The sequence below is a fragment of the Pseudonaja textilis genome, chromosome 1 (assembly GCF_049901715.1).
Source record: "Pseudonaja textilis isolate UNSWEBS1 chromosome 1, rPseTex1.2, whole genome shotgun sequence".
Taxonomy (NCBI): domain Eukaryota; kingdom Metazoa; phylum Chordata; class Lepidosauria; order Squamata; family Elapidae; genus Pseudonaja; species Pseudonaja textilis.
The window spans coordinates 236,241,461-236,257,977 of NC_141990.1; the positions used below are offsets into that span (position 1 = coordinate 236,241,461).

Genomic DNA, 16,517 nt, shown 5'->3' on the forward strand with positions numbered 1-16,517 from the left:
TCTGTCAGCTTGGTGGGCATGGCATGGCTTGGTGGGCGTGGCAGGGGGAAGGATACTGCAAAATCCCATTTCCTCCCCTGCTCACTAACCTGCTTTCCAGCTCCGTTCTCCTGTGCAGGGCAACAAAAGAAGACCAAGCAGATCAGGTGGAACTCGGGAGTCAGAGAATAGATGGGGGGTGGGGCCAGTCTGAGGTGGTATTTGCCAGTTCTCCAAACTACTCAAAATTTCCTCTACCGGTTCTCCAGAACTGGTCAGAACCTGCTGAATACCACCTCTGGAGGCATCATTATTTTTATTTGTATGGTTCCCCCGCCCCCCCCAATCTAAGCAAGTAGATTAGCAACCTAAGCAAATAGAACATTTTAGCAAGTGAGTTTGCTAACCCAGCAAACTCACTTGCTAAAATTAAATGGGCATAAAAATGTAACCTGTGCCATGACTCAGCACTCATTCCAATTTCATGTTTCTTTAAAAAAAAAAGAACCAAACCTGGGACTTTTGCACTTTATGTAAATGAGCAGCTGTTCCTTCTTTCTAGCTAAACATTTATTTTCCATTTCATTTCCACACATACACACCTCTCCAGCCTGTGCAGTACGCAGGAATATAGAAAACTTTTCAGAGAGTGAACAAAAATTGGAACTGAAAGACGAATCCTTGGAGATGGAAGATAAGAAAATTGTAAATATGACCTCAGCTTGGTGGGTGATTAAAATCACTTACCTCCTGACGGCTATGGATCTGACTTGCATGTTTATGCAGTTTGGGATTGTGCCAGTGAGTACAAAGTGTGAATGCTTGCTGCCTGCTCAGTTATTGCTTGAAACCATGGCATGTTTCTCGGTACTACTAGGTGGAAATCCATTTAACCATGTCACCTCAGATAAATTAAAATATAGGAACTAATATTTGTCCTGCAAAAGTTGTTCTTGTTGCCTTACTAGCTCGTAAGGATGGGGCTGTATAAGGAACTTTCTCTCAAGACTCTCCTTGAGTCTTGTGTCTGTATCGTCTTCCAGGCCAAGGAATGGATTTAATAAAACAAACTTAGTTAATTGTTTTTTGAATTGTTTCTTGTTTTTAAATGCATTGTAAACTGTCCAGAGTTGCTGGGAGTCAAGTGGGGCATATAAATGTAGTTATTATGGTTGTTCACATCGCCAGCTAGAGTAGATTTGACATTTTTATCCATGTATTGATTCTTCTCAAGTAGGCAGATGTTGTTCAATGGTGTTAAAGGTACCATCGCAGGATGTAAATTGATCCAAGTAAAGCCACCATTTTCAATTGACTGTTGGTGATTTTGTTGGTGCTGATGGTGTTCAATTGGTACTCCAGATACTTTAGGATTGTACACAAGGCACCTATTATCATCTTCTCATTAGACTTGATTTGTAATTATTATGGTTGGTCACACAATCAGCCAGATGTTTAGACTGGATTTGGCACCTATCAAGTCCTTCCCAAGGACCCGGGATAAGCAAATGCTGGTGTTTTATGGCAGGGGTGTCAAACTCAAGGCCCAGGGGCCAGATCCAGCCCACAGGGCCATTCTGAAACAGTCTACGGCCTACGGTGCCTCATCCAGTGAAAACGGGCTCCCGAGCTCTGTTTTTGCTGGCAAAGGGTTGCAGGAGGCCTTCACAGCCAGAAATGGAGCTCGGGAGCCTGTTTTCGCTGGCAGAGTGCTCGTGCTGCCACAGGCGCCCCGACATGAGTGACATCGAGTAGGCCACACCCACTCTGGACACACCCGTCCTGCCCTCCGAGGTCAAACACAACCCTGATGTAGCCTTCAATGAAATCGAGTTTGACACCCCTGTTTTATGGCATTAGATTAGAGATATTGTTAATAATTATTATTACAGTTATTATTAATTGGGAGCTGAATAGAACTTTTTAAACCACACTTTCTGATGAGACTGATTACAGACTGTTCAGGCTATAAGGGTTTAATTGCTAGGGACACAGTTATTCATTATGTATATTGTTGTTTTAAAAGGGGGTGTTGGTGCAACTTTGAAATCAGTTTCCCTCTCTATATCATTTCCAGAAGATGTTGTTTGATTCTTTTGGACTACTCAGTGGTAAAAGAGAAAACAATTATTGAGGAAAATGAAAATGAATTAAAGTTATAATCCTTTGCTTATTTTTTATTTATGCTGCAAAAGGATTCTAAGAGTTTTATAATGTCAATATTTATTTCCCATTAAATAGAAAAGAGCTTAGAGCCATATGAAACAGTTTAACAGAATTCAGTGAATCGTATGTAAACACAAAGTGAAATCTGAAGTTTAAAGTGGTTCTTAATAAGATTAAGCAGCATTTGGTTTGTATTGGGAGGGGGTTGCTAGCTGAAAACTCCATTAAATCTCTGACCAATAGGAGTGGAGGTAGAAATGTCCCTGTCATTTTCTTTTAAAATGAAGGAAGAAAGAGAAACTAAGGCTTGAGGATGAGTTATAGTTTATAGCAGGGTTATCCAACCTTGACAACTATAAGACCTGTGGACTTCAGCTCCCAGAATTCCCCAGCCAGCCAGAATTCTGGGAGTTGAAGTCTGCAAATCCTAAAGTTGCCAAGGTTGGACACCCCTGGTTTATATGTATACCTAGATGAGCATGGCTGATTGAGAAGCTAAGCAGTATCCAACCTGATTAAGAGTTGGATGAGAGACCATTACGAAATATCAATGCTGTAGGCTAGATTGTGAAATGAACATTTTAAAAGACAATAGCGATCATTTCCATATGGATGTCAAGAAAATTACATAGATCAACTTCACCTTTGTTTTTAACATCCCTTTCAAAAATGTAATGTCTAACTTTTCTATTTTCTCCTCTGTTTTAGTATTTGGCAACTAACTTGGGTTTGGATGCAATTGGATTTGGCTACTTACAAACATTCTTTGGTATTCTTCAGCTTCTGGGTGGCCCTATCTTTGGAAGGTATATCTAAAGTGTTGTTCTTGTGCAATGGCAGAATTTTCCTAAATTAATAGTATCATGTTTAACTTAGGAAAATAATTCAGATTTAGTATCCATTTCAATTAAACATGCAGGATAAAACAGAAAAGGGGAAAATCTGAAGAATACCCTGTATTAACCAGAACTTAGGGATCTGATAGGAGCAAAACTGCTTTCCTTACAACCTTAGTGTCTTCAGACTTCAAGCTCACAGATTTCTCCAAGAAGCATGGTCATTGCTGAGAACTCTGGGAATTGAAGTCCATGCAATTTTCTCTAAGCTTGGGGAACACTGGAGTAAGGCCACTGCTGCTGATAACATCAATTGATTGAAAAGACTATATGGGGAGGCTTTGCTTGAGAAGGCAATGTATTAGTCTGTGTTGTTTGCTAAAATTTTCAGGATTGCATACATTTAGAATGATTCTGAGCATTTATATTTTATTGGTACTCATCTGTCCAAATAAATATTCATCCACTATTCTGATAGATGATAAATGATAAATGGTAGATGACAGAAGACAGACAGACAGACAGACATAGTCCTTGACTTACAACCACAATTAGGACCAGAATTTCACTTGTTAAGTGAGTTGCTCCTGATTTTATGACCTTTTTTGGCCGCAGTTGTTAAGCAAAGTGCTACAGTCATTAAGTGAGTTGTACAGCGGTTAAGCAAATCCAGCTTCCTCTATTAACTTTGTTGTAAGCCAGCTGGGAAGGTCACAAATGGCAATCACACGGCCCTGGGACACTATAACCATCATAAATACCTACATGCCAGGGGCCAAGTGCCTGCATTTTGATCATATAACTGAGGGGATGCGGCAATGGTTATAAGCACAAGAACTGATCATAAATCACTTTTTTCAATACTATTGTAACTTCGAGTAGTCATTAAACAAATGGCTTTAAGTCGAGGACTTCCTGTAGGTAGATAGGTTTGCATCCAGATTTTGGGGAGACCAGGTTGGTGGTTTCTGAATATGATAGGTTCTGCTTTTCTAACTGAGGTTCAGTCAATGTTCTAAATATTCTGCATTATTCTTCTTCCAGGTTTGCTGACCAGTTTGGAACCAGAGCTGCCCTAACTCTTTCATATTTGGCTGGATCTCTGTGCTTCTTGCTCCTCTCTGTATCCATCAGTGTCCCCCTGCTCTTTCTTTCCAGGGCTCCAGGCATCTTCATTCATGGATTACCAGGTGATGTTACAAGATGTACAAATCCAGGAGTCGATTGTTCCCAGTTACCTTGTTTATTAATTGAGCCCTTCAGATGTGAACATGGAAAGATGCTTCATAGTTCAACGAAAGCTTGCAATTTTCCACTGTCTTCACAGGTGCACAGATGGTTATAACAGATTTGACAACTCCTGCCAAACGTGCTGATGCTTTAGGAAAACTTGGACTTTGTTTTGGAATAGGAGTAATTATTGGATCTTCCCTCGGCGGCATCTTAACCACAAAATTTGGGTGAGTAGTCTAATGGCCGTATGATTAGTTGTGCTTGGTGGGTAGTCATATTTCAGCTATGAAGTTGGATCATTCTTGACCTATTAAGAAATGCCTTATTCTGTGCCAAGATACCAGTAAATAATGTGAAACTCCATGGAAAAAAAAATAAAGGAAAAGATTGCTATGTGTTGAGAAGGAATAAAGTTCTGCTTAGTATCCCTCCCTCAAAACTGTTCCATTTAAAAAAAAATATCTTTTTTTAACTTTGATTCTCAGAGACTGCCTTGGCAAGTCCCTGCAGTTTTCTTGGCAAAGTTTTTTTAGAAGTGGCTTGCCATTGCCTCTTTCTAGGGCTGAGAGAAAGTGACTGGCCTAGGGTCACCCAGCTGGCTTTGTGAGTAAGGTGGGAGAAAAACCCACAGGCTCCCAGTTTCTAGCTAGCCTGATTGATGAGTTGCGGGTCCCAGTACCAGGATGAATCAGCTGACGACCTGCACCCAGACAGACTGTCTGGGTGGGCTCCTCTTGATGGCAAAGATGACAGACACAAAGGTTTCTTTTTGGTGAGAGGAAAAGAGCCCAGAGCAAACTTTGCCCCTCTCTTTTATTGTGCAGCAAGCAGGGGGGTGGGTTTAGGTTACATGAGGTTAGACAGGAACAGGAAACACTGCCATATATGGTTAATCCTTATGCTATAGCTGACTCAGGATTTTGTACAGGAACAGGAAACATTGCCATATATGGTTAATCCTAAGTGACTCAGGTTTTACACGTAGCTGTTCCTATAGTGTCACCCTATATATGTATTGTATGTGTATTGGGTTGTCTGTGTACGTGACTTCCTACTGATGTGTCATATCGCAACATCTCCTCTGTTTTTATCTTGTTTTTAGGGCTATTTACTCACTATCCTCACTGTTATGTCCAGTCTAGGTCCTCCGACTCATCCTGTCATAGGTTCATGAGAATTCGTGGTTCCCTTTGGCAGCATCTTTGGTGAACTCGTTATCAGAGTCATCGAATCCGAGGAGAATTGCAAGAGGGCCTTTTTCTCTATTAGCGCATTAATTTGTTTTTGTTTTGAGTATAAATCCAAATCAATTTGGCCAAATTTTCTTTTAAGGATTTCTAAGAATTTACCTATCACACATGGTCCAATGGTACATGCCAACAAGAGAAGGATAAGTGGACCAGCTATAGCAGATAACAATGTTGTTAACCATGGGGAAAGGTTAAATAGTCCTTGATACCAAGTATGTTGTGAAGCTCGCTCCCTTTCTCTTTCTTTTAATCTGGTGTCTAGTTCTTTCATGGAATCTAGGACAACTCCTGAGCTATCAGCATAGAAACAACACTCTTCTTTAAGAGCAGCACATAGTCCCCCTTGTTTCAAAAACAAGAGGTCTAGGCCTCTGCGGTTTTGTAAGACCACCTCAGATAAAGAGGTAAGAGAAGTTTGCAAGGCAAGAATGGATTTTTCGACCCTTCTAAGACCTTCATCTATGGTGGCACTTAAATGGCGAAGATGCTGATCAGAAGTAACAAGGCCAGCTATACCTGTGGCCGTCCCAGAAGCCCCCAATCCCAGCAGTACAGTTAGCATCAAAGCAGTTACTACTTCTCTTTTTGCCCTAAGGTTATGTTGTCTAGGTTCTAGTAAAGAAACAAAATCTTCTGAGTTATATACATCAATTTTGGGAAACAATTGTACCTGAATACAAAATGATTTTTTTTGTCAATAATACATAATCATTTCAGCAAAGTCAAAATGTAATTTGGGGAAATAGGAAGAAATCATGGTGTAATTAGTTGTGGAGCTGAGTATTTGTCCATAAGCGTCCTTGATTGTCCCATGTGATGTTGTGTGGTTTGTGGGCGTTAAGGCTGGTGGATGTCCCATCAGTCCAGCGAAACGAACAGCCAAGCAGGAAGAAGAGGAGTGCTGTCATCTTTTTCGGATGATGGCTCCGCTGGTTGTGGGCGGTGATATGGCGGACACACCTTGCAGGAACCCAAAGAGTTCTGTCAGGAAGCTGGACTGCTGCGTAGCCTCGACCCCAGGTGATCAATCGGCAGGTCCTTTCCACGCAGGATCAGGTAACTGTCTATAATAGACTAGTGGTCTCGAAGTGGGAACAGGTGGTTTAGTAAAGTGTCGAGATGCAGCAGACAGGGAGGGTGCCAGTGAGATTGAGGAAGTTAAGCGTATACAGACAAACATTTAACACATTTTGTAATACTGGGAGGCTAGGGGGCCTTTAAGGCCTTTTGACCCCATGTATCGTTGCAATGCCAATTTTAAGGTTTGATGAGCCCTTTCAACAATAGCTTGCCCCTGGCTATTGTAGGCAATCCCAAACTTGTGGATAATGGACCAGTGATAGCAGAACTCAGAGAATTGAGAGCTGATATAGGCTGGTCCATTATCTGTTTTAGAATTTTTGGCGATCCCAGCACTACGAAGGTCCGAATACAATGATTAATAACATGCTTTGACGCCTCTCCCTTTGAGGGGTGGCCATAATGAACCCTGAATAGGTGTCAACAGACACATGAAGGTATTTCCAAGGGCAAAAGGTGTGAATTGAGTGACATCCATTTGCCATGTCTCACAAGCCTCTATGCCCCTGGGATTAATCCCTTGAGGAAAGTTTTTGCTTGCAAACTGCAAGTGGGACATTGTTGGATGATTGCCTTTGCTTCTTCCAGAGAAATGCCAAATTGTTTAACCAAAGCCTTTTTGTTTTGATGAAAATAACTATGACTTTCCCCTGCTGATAGAGGGGAGGTTGAGGCATCTTAATACTGATTGGAAGTATTTTACAAGCAGTATCAGCTACCTGGTTCCCTTCAGAAAGGAAACCTGGGAGATGTTGATGACTACGTATGTGGGCTCGAATAGAGAATGGGTCCTAGATTGAATGAGCATTTGCAGCTGAAGCAACAGTGTCATTAATGATGGTTGTATAGAAGGAGATAGATATGCCTCAAAAATATGTAAGACCAATTGGGAGACATATAGACTATCCGTTATGATGTTAATTGGTTGTTCAGGAAATGTTTTCAAAGCCAAGTTAAAGGCAGCCAATTCAGCTTGTTGTGCTGAAGATTGGGGCTTTGTCAATTGCTTGTGCCAGTTGCCTTGATCATACCAGACACAGGCACCATGAGTTTTAGAGCCATCAGTGAAGATTGTGATGGCTTGAGTTAGTGGAAAAGCAACTACTGGAGAGGAAAAGGTAATAGGTACCGCTTTTATTAGCTGCAAACGAGGGTCAGAAGGAAGATGGCAAGAGATGGGACCAATCCAATTTTCCAGAGCGTCCTGTAAGACATCAGATGTCTGAAAAAGGGGTCCCATTGAGACAGTTTGAAAGGAACATGTATTGCCTGGAGATCATGGCGAGTAGGGCCTTAGCTCGGTGACGCCCTTAGTACAGAGCAAGGCGAGCTGAAGGGCCCGGGAGGTAATAGTTGCCCTAGGAGTATGGGGAAGGTGAAGCCATTCAATGATGCACAGCTTCTTTGTTTTGGGGGCTGTTTGGAAGAGAATAGCTGTGAGGAGAGCAGGTGTGGGCAAGATAGCCAAAGATAGCAAACAGTTGGGGATGATGCGATCCACCCACACTTGCTTTAAGGTATTGTTGACTTGGGCTAGTGCCTCCAAGTGCTGTCTTGTAAGATGGACCACATCTGAAGGATGTTTCAAGCCCGTGAGGGCATGGAATAGAGGGGAAAGGGTTGCAGTAGTGACAGAAAGATAAGGCCGTGCCCAATTGAGCGTGCCAAGATATTGTTGAAGTTGTACAAGGGTTGGAGAGGAAGGGAGAGTCAGAGAAGGTAAGGCAGGAGTGGCAGCAGAAGACAGGAGTTTGTGACCAAGATATTGAAAGGGATAGTGAGATTGTATTTTTCAGGGGCTATGTGGAGGCCTGCTGTGGTCAAGAGTTTAGTGAGGATGGGAAGGGTTTTTGCAACTGTGCCTTTAGGGCCTTCAGCTGCGACCAAGATGTCATCCATGTAATGGTATACAAGAAAGGAGGGATATAGGTTGCGATATGGTTGGAGAGCCATGTCAACATAGTGCTGACACATAGTGGGAGAGTTTAGCATCCCTTGAGGAAGGACTTTCCACTGATACCTTTTGGTGGGTCTGGAGTTATTCAGTTCTGGGACAGTGAAAGCAAATAGAAGCCTATCTTGGGGTTGAAGAGGGATGGAAAAGAAGCAATCCTTAAGGTCAATAACTAGAAGGTCAAAATGCTGTGGGATAAGGTTTGGATTGGGAAGTCCACATTGCAGGGCACCCATTGGTTGAATGATAAAGTTCACGGCCCTTAAATCTTGAAGTAGACGAAATTTCCCAGATTTCTTTTTATAACAAAAACTGGGGTATTGTAGGGGCTGGTAGAAGGTTCAATATGACCAGCACTTAATTGTTCAGAGACAAGAGCAATCAGAGCAAGCAGCTTCTCTTGGGGAAGTGGCCACTGATCTACCCATACAGGAATGGATGATTTAAGGGTAAGAGGGAGAGAAACAGACATGATGAGAATCAAGGAATGTGAAAGGTAGCTCCAAGCTGTTCTAAAAGATCCCGACCCACAGATTGTAAGCAAGGGGAAGGATATAAGGTTTGATGAGAGCAGAAGCAGAAGCATTAGGGGTAATGGCCGTAAGCCAATTAGAGCTGACCTGAGCGCTTTGAACTCCACCAACACCTTGGACAGAAGGTGATTGTTCAAGGGGCCATTCTGGGGGCCATTCAGTGGTTGAAATTACGAGGCATCTGCTCCAGTGTCCACCAGTCCTGTAAAAGGACGACCATTAAGAGACACTGTTAGCAGAGGTTTTGAAGCTTCTATAGAGCAGTCAATAGCCATGAGGGAGGGGGAAGAGGAAGTGGGGATGGAGGAGGGAGAATGATAAGAGTGGCTACGATAGTGTTAGCAGGTAATGAGAAAGGTCTATCACCTACTGCTGTAAGAGAGAGGCAGTTAAGAGCGGATGAGTCATAAAGAAAGGGGGCGGCGATCACCCCTTCCATGATCAAAGAGGAGTTTGGGATGAGCAAGATGGGCGTGTGAGGTGAGAGTGGGCGGGAAGTGTAACTGTGAGAGGGAGGGTAAAGACAGATCCAGGATCCTCATAGATGATAGCAGTTGCAAGCAGAACAGGAAAGCTGATTGGGACGAAGTAGATGCAACCTTGGAGGCAGGGCTAGTTGCTGGCCCCGAAATTAGTTTCCCGAGGGGCATTTGGAGAGGGATGTGGATTAGAGCGACATTGGCTAGCCCAATGGAAACCTTTACGACAGCGAGGGCAAACTGTTTTTGGCTTGACAGAGGAAGGAGGAGGTCCCCTTCCCTTGGGTGCACTGCCACCTCCTGGCGAACGGCACTGAGACTTAAAATGACCAGGTTTGCCACAGTTGAAACAATTCCCTGCACGAGGGGTGGTCATGGCAAACGAGGAGGTAATGGCTGAGGCAAGGGCAGTGGCTTTATGCGCCCTCAGTTCCCACGTTCTGACATGCTTTAATATAGTCAGCAAGGGTCTGATGTGGAATGGACTGAAGAGGTTTCAGGATTTGTTGGCAATCATCATTAGCATTAGTCACTGCAAGCTTTGAGAGAAGCTCAGCTTGCGCATGGGGTTTTCTATCTGCCGGTTAAGTGCATCTGATAGACGGTCAATGAAAGAGGTATAAGGTTCAGAAGGACCCTGAAGAATTTTATGAAAAGACAAAGAGGGTTGAGATGGGTCAGGAACCCTACGAAAGGCATTAAGAGCAGCATTACGCATGATAGGATAGCCCTCAGTAGCCATTTGAATCTCATCTTGTGGGGTGATCACAGCCCTTGGCACAAAAGGTGATCCAAGGTGACACCCTGGGGAAGCCCTGCTGTTGCAGCCATGGAGACGGCCAAGCGATAATCGTTGTGCCACGCTGCAAGCTGGGAGGACGTCAAAAGCATTGAAGCCATTGTTTGCCATTCAGAAAAGAGAATATTATGGTTGTTAGAGATATTCTCCAGCATGGCACGCACATAGGGTGACTTTAGACCATAGTTGGTGGTGGCAGATTTAAGATCTTTCATAAGATTCCATTCCATGGGGGCATACTGAGCAACTGGATTGCCTCCTGCCACTGGGGCTTGGAGGATCATGGGGAAGCAAGAAAGATCTTCTGCATTAATCTTCCCATTAGCTAAAGCTTCCTGAAAGGTGTTACGAAGCAAGGGGAGGGGTATTAGAGGGGAAGGAGTCAGGTTTTGTAAAGGAAGATTTTGAGGCTGAAATGCTGTAGGGAGGGGAGGGGGAAGGGGGAGAGGAATGCGAGGAATGTAAGGCTTTTGTTGAAGGGGAGGAGGGAGGGGGAGCGGGGGCGTTTGGAGACAAAGAGTAGGTGGGTAGAGTTTCTGCTGGAAGAGGAGATGGGGGATTAAGGGGGAGGAAGGAGAGGAATGTAAGGCTTTTGTTGAAGGGGAGGAGGGAGGGGGGAGCGGGGGTGTTTGAAGACAAAGAGGAGATGGGTAAAGTTTCTGCTGAAAGAGCAGGGGGAATTAGACAAAGGAGCTGCTGAAAGAGCAGGGGGGATTTGAAGAAGGAGGGAGGGAATCTTGTTGATTCAAAGTTGAATCAGGAGAAGGATAAAAATATCAATCGCAGCCATGAGCGCTCTCCAGGTACAGAGAATATGTGGCGCTGCCTGAGGAGGTTGATGGATCCATTTCCCAATTTTCTCCCATGTGGAGCGTTTAAGAGTGCCATCCTCGGAATAAGCTGGGCAATGTTTTTGAAGATAGAGGAGGAAAGAGATTATAGCTTTCCTTGAAAGAGGAAAGACTGTCATGCCATTAGTTCTTTGCAGAGCATTGGCCTTCCTGACTAAAAAATGAAGTTCATCCACATGCTTGGACAGAACTTTGGAAAGTGGGGAGCCCATACTTACGAATGCGCTTACCGTTGCCGGTGGCGTAGTACAGGAGTCAGGGCGACGCCTCCTAGAAAAGGAGCACGCAGTGAAGGGGACGTGAAAGCGATCACGCCGGGGTCACCAGTTGATGAGTTGCGGGTCCCAGTGCCGGGATGAATCAGCTGACGACCTGCACCCAGACAGACTGTCTGGGTGGGCTCCTCTTGATGGCAAAGATGACAGACACAAAGGTTTCTTTTGGTGAGAGGAAAAGAGCCCAGAGCAAACTTTGCCCCTCTCTTTTATTGTGCAGCAAGCAGGGGGGTGGGTTTAGGTTACATGAGGTTAGACAGGAACAGGAAACACTGCCATATATGGTTAATCCTTATGCTATAGCTGACTCAGGATTTTGTACAGGAACAGGAAACATTGCCATATATGGTTAATCCTAAGTGACTCAGGTTTTACACGTAGCTGTTCCTATAGTGTCACCCTATATATGTATTGTATGTGTATTGGGTTGTCTGTGTACGTGACTTCCTACTGATGTGTCATATCGCAACACCTGATGGTTTAACCACTACACCAAACTGGCTCTCTGTAATTTTTAATCCCTTTTCTATTTTCTGGGGAAAAAAATGATTCTGAAACGAAGACCAATTATAGATAGATAAAATTCTAGTGGATGCAACGTAGAATCCTTGCATTTGCCCTGGTTAACAGCAGCTGAGGCTTTGCGTATGTGTTCACCCCTTCACATTGTAAGAATTTCTTCAGTGGCTTGTAGCTTTTCTAGTTTCAAACACTTCAGTGGATCCCCAAAAGAAAAAAAAACGAGGGAATTCCTTCAATATTCTTTTCTTCAAACCAAACACCGTTGACAGGTGGGGAGGCTATAAAGTGGCAGAGTAACATGTAACATACAGCAGAATAAAAACAGCCACAAGGGCTCTCTCTATCATCTCCAAAATACAGGTAGTCCATGAATTGCAATGACAAATGGGACCAGAATTCCGCTTTCTCAACAAGGTAGTTGATAAATGAATCAAACTTGATTTTATGACTTTTTTTGCCATGGTTGTTAAGCAGATCACTGCATTTGTTAAGCAAATCATGAAGTTGTTAAGGAAATCCAGCTTCTCCCATTGACTTTGCTTATTGGGAGGTCACAAATACCAATCATCACTGTGTATATATATATATATATATATATATATATATATATATATATATATATATATATATATATATATATATATATATATATGCCAGTTGCCAATTTTACTCACATGACCATGGAGTCATAAGTTTAATTGCTTTAATTTCACAACATCTTGACAGATTTAACCATAGTTTCAATTGGGAAAATGTGACTATCCTAGACCAGGCCAAGTCCAAAAATGCCGGGGAATTTCTAGAAGCCTGGCATTCTGATAAATCAGCCATCAATAGACACATAGACATTAACAACATCTATGCAAAAAGGGCAATCAACCAGCCCAAAAGAAAACAAAAAGACTCCAGTAACTCTCCACCAGTAATCAGCACTCAGATCAGCATAGATTAACTCCAAGGTCAACTACAGACCAACAATCAAGTAAGCAAAACCTCAATCAAGAAACTGCCAGAGCCGTCAGCAAATAGCCCAATCAAAGAATCTCTAAGACTTAGACTTAGAATAACTTTATTGTCATTTTGAATGTACGCTAATCAGCATACAGTACGTCAAAATGAAATTTTGTTGTATACAGCTCTCAAAGGATCACCACTTCCGATATACACTACATAAACATGGCAAAATAAATAAATACAAAATTATGCATATACCCACATATATTATATGACACAGAGAAACAACACAGTCTAGTTCAGATGTATACATGTACATCGACCCCATCCACACAGGCAGGCTAGTCACCAGAATATAAACTGATAATACAGCACTCCTTACTAACAGTGATGATGTTAGCTAGTTCGGGTAATGAAATATCTGCAAGAAAACAAGCTCAGAGGGCACCAAGGACCCCTCATGGTCATAAGTGCAAGGTGCAATTTAACTTCAAACAGTCGCTAAATGAATGGTTGTAATTCAAGGGCTATCTATAAAGGAATTCAGCACCCTAAGAATGAGCTACAACATCAAAGGCCTGTTGGGAAACTGGAAAGGGTGCTTTTTACAGTTTTCACTCTTATTATTCTGATATAATACCTTCTAGAGCACTGTTTCACAAACTTGGCAGATTAAAGATGTGTGAACTCCAATTCCCAAAATTCCACAGATCTTCACATTGCTAGAGATACACTGTTCTAAAGCAGGGGTCACCAACCTTTCGGACTTCAGGGACCACCAAATTCATAATTTAAATCCCATGGACCAGAGACCCTCAGAAAATCCCCCCAAAAGTCTGAGGAAAATTCCCTACCCCGTTTTCCTACCGATAGATCATTTTTTATTTGGGATCACAGGATACTGTCTCCAGCTCCATTCTCGGGGGTGGGGGGGAGAGAGACTTTTGGTTTCATGCAAGGAAAGCAGCAGAAGCAGCAGAAGTCTTTCTTTCTCTCCCCCAAAATCTACCAGAAATGAGTCTTTGTGAGATTTGTCATGCTGGCACAGCTTCTTGGAGCAGGATGCCTTGCAGGGTTCCAAAGACTCATTTCTGGCAGAGTGTGGGGGACAGAAAGAAAGACTTTTGCTGCTTTCCTTGCGTGCAGCCAAAAGCAGAAGAAGAAAGAAGCAGCCCAGTGGCCAGGCCAGGTCGTGGGTTGAGTGGGGCAGGTTCCCCCCTCCCCTCACTACCTCGTGTTGTTTGCAATGCAAGCGACGCAAGCCTTGTGTTCCCAAGGGCCGTGTGGGTGGCGCAGCCTTGTGTTCCTGTGCAGCTTGGATTAATCGCTTTAGGGGTTGCTTTGGGGGTGACATTTCTCTGTGGACCACCAAAAATTTTTTGCGGACCATCAGTGGTCCCTGGCCCACTGGTTGGCGACCACTATTCTAAAGTGTTAGAATTTAGAACCATTTTATCTAGTGTTCAGGATACTGGATTTCAATTTCTATCCCCTATCTTCAGAATTTTGTCTAAGAGTGTAAGCTAAAACAACTGGAACATACTAGATGAAGAAATGTTGCATTTACTAGTGTTAGCAATACGGTTCCACTGTATTTGTAGCTCAGGGTTGAAATGAGTTGAATTGAAATTGAACTAACTAGTTTGAGTAATGAAAAATTTGTAAGAAAACAGCCAAGTTCAGAGAGCGCCAAAGACCCTCCCCATAGGACTGTATCCCTGTTTATTATTTTTTGCTATCTATCCAACTAGAGAAATCCTCTTCATTCTGAGCTCAACTAAGGGAAAGCACCTAACCAGCCTTGACTTATTTTGAAAAAGCTATGTAGGATCAACATTAAATGATAATTGGATGGAAGAAATACTGTAAACTGAACTGAAAATTCAAGGATACATCTTGATGGAGCGCTTTAGCGAACCAATTCTGCTTGTTGGCAAAAATGGTACAAGGATGTGTCCATGATTATCAACCCCAGGAAAGTTTTGCCTTCATCTTTTTATTAGCTCCCAGTATGGAGAGCAATTATTAGCAGAATATGAGAAGTGCAGGTCCAAGGACCTATTCTTCTGGAAGGATTAGAAATATGATAAGAGATTAATCCCAGCAGACTTTAAAATGACAAAGCAATGTTGAACTGCTAAAGCCTGTTGTGTGTTAGGTCATGCGATCAGTGAATTTAAACCAATATCCTACTTCTGGCAGTTTATTTTAGAAATTTTTTCAGAGCAATTTGTTGTTTAGAAGACAGTCAAAGTCCATGCTGAAGGGCCAGGGGTGGGTTTCTACCAGTTCGCACCGGTTCTATAGAACCGGTTGTTAACGTCACCGGTAGTTCTAAGAACCAGTAAAACCAACCCCTGCTTCGCCCCGCCGCTCCTACGGGCCAAAAACCAGTTTTTATTACTGTGCATGCGCAAAAATCCCTTCCACATTCTCCCCTGCCTGCCCCTCTCTTCGCTGCCCTGGCCCCCACCCTTATCCGCTGCTCCAGAGTAAAAAAACCCTGTTTTTTTAAAAAAATGGGTTTTCTTTACTGCGCACGTGCGAAAATTCCTTCTGCATTCTCCCCTGCCCGCCCCTCCCTTTGCTGCCCGGCCCCACACCTATCCGCCGCTCCAAAGTTTTTTTAAAAAAACAGGTTTTTTTTTACTGTGCACATGCAAAAATCCCTTTCTCATTCTCCCCCACCCTCTCTGCCCCGCTCCTACTTATAGTGCATGTGTGCTAATTACAAAAATTTACCCACGTGGCGCCATCGCTCATACCAGCAGCAGCAGCAGCAGCAGCTGAGCCAGCCAGCCGGCCAGCCAGCCAGCTGACCGTCCCTGCCTGCTTTCTGCCGCACTGTTGAGTTAGGGCAAGCCACAAGCCCCAGTTGCCACCACAGCTGTCCTCACCCAGCTGGCCTGCCTTGCCCTGCCTGCCTCCCGCTGCCGCTGCTAGCTAGCCTCGCCACCCGGCCTGCCTACCCTGCCGCCAGCCTCTGAAGACGCGGATCGGTAAGTACAACCGTCCAATCTGTTTGCTTACCTACCGCCACCAGTCCTGGTCACCCACCCCCATCTTCCCTCACCCACAGCCCTTCATTGTTGCTGCCTTGCCTTCCCACCACCGATTGGTAGTGAGGAGGCAAAGCAGCAACTCCTGCTGCTGGCCCAGTCCCCTACCTCCTCCTGCTGTTGCCGCCCCCAGCCCGTTCAAGAGCCGATTCCCGGGCCAGGCGCTGCTGCCTCGCCCACATGGCGGCTGCCATCTTGGCTGGGCTGCCGGGCTGCCACCATCCCTTGCCCGCCGCAGCCCAAGGGTTGCTACTTTGCCTTCCCACCACCGATTGGTAGTGAGGAGGCAAAGTAGCAAGTCCTGCTCGGCCAGTCCCCTACCTCCTCCTGCCACCTCCACCACCAGCCCAGTTTAATATTCATCTTGATGTTTCTTTCTCCTTTGCTTAAAGGAACATCAAGATGAATAGTAAAATATTTTTATTCATGTGTTTATTTCTTTCTTTAGTATCTGTTTTGTTTTTATGATTAATAAAAACAAAAACAGATAGTAAAAAATAAATAAATACATAAATAAAAAAGCAACTTACCAAAAGGGAGAAAGGCA

The 16,517-nt window shown here is 43.7% G+C and overlaps 1 protein-coding gene across 1 annotated transcript in view; it reads left to right on the forward strand.

Annotated features, from left to right (window-relative positions):
* Positions 1–534: 534 nt before the first annotated feature.
* Positions 535–16,517, forward strand: part of SLC67A1 (solute carrier family 67 member 1) — an 84,797-nt gene continuing 68,814 nt past the window's right edge. The window contains exons 1-4 of the mRNA XM_026706450.2: positions 535–780; positions 2,854–2,951; positions 4,026–4,171; positions 4,309–4,441. Of these exons, the coding sequence (XP_026562235.1) occupies positions 667–780; positions 2,854–2,951; positions 4,026–4,171; positions 4,309–4,441 (491 nt within the window). The 5' untranslated portion in view covers positions 535–666. The remainder of the gene's footprint in view (positions 781–2,853; positions 2,952–4,025; positions 4,172–4,308; positions 4,442–16,517) is intronic.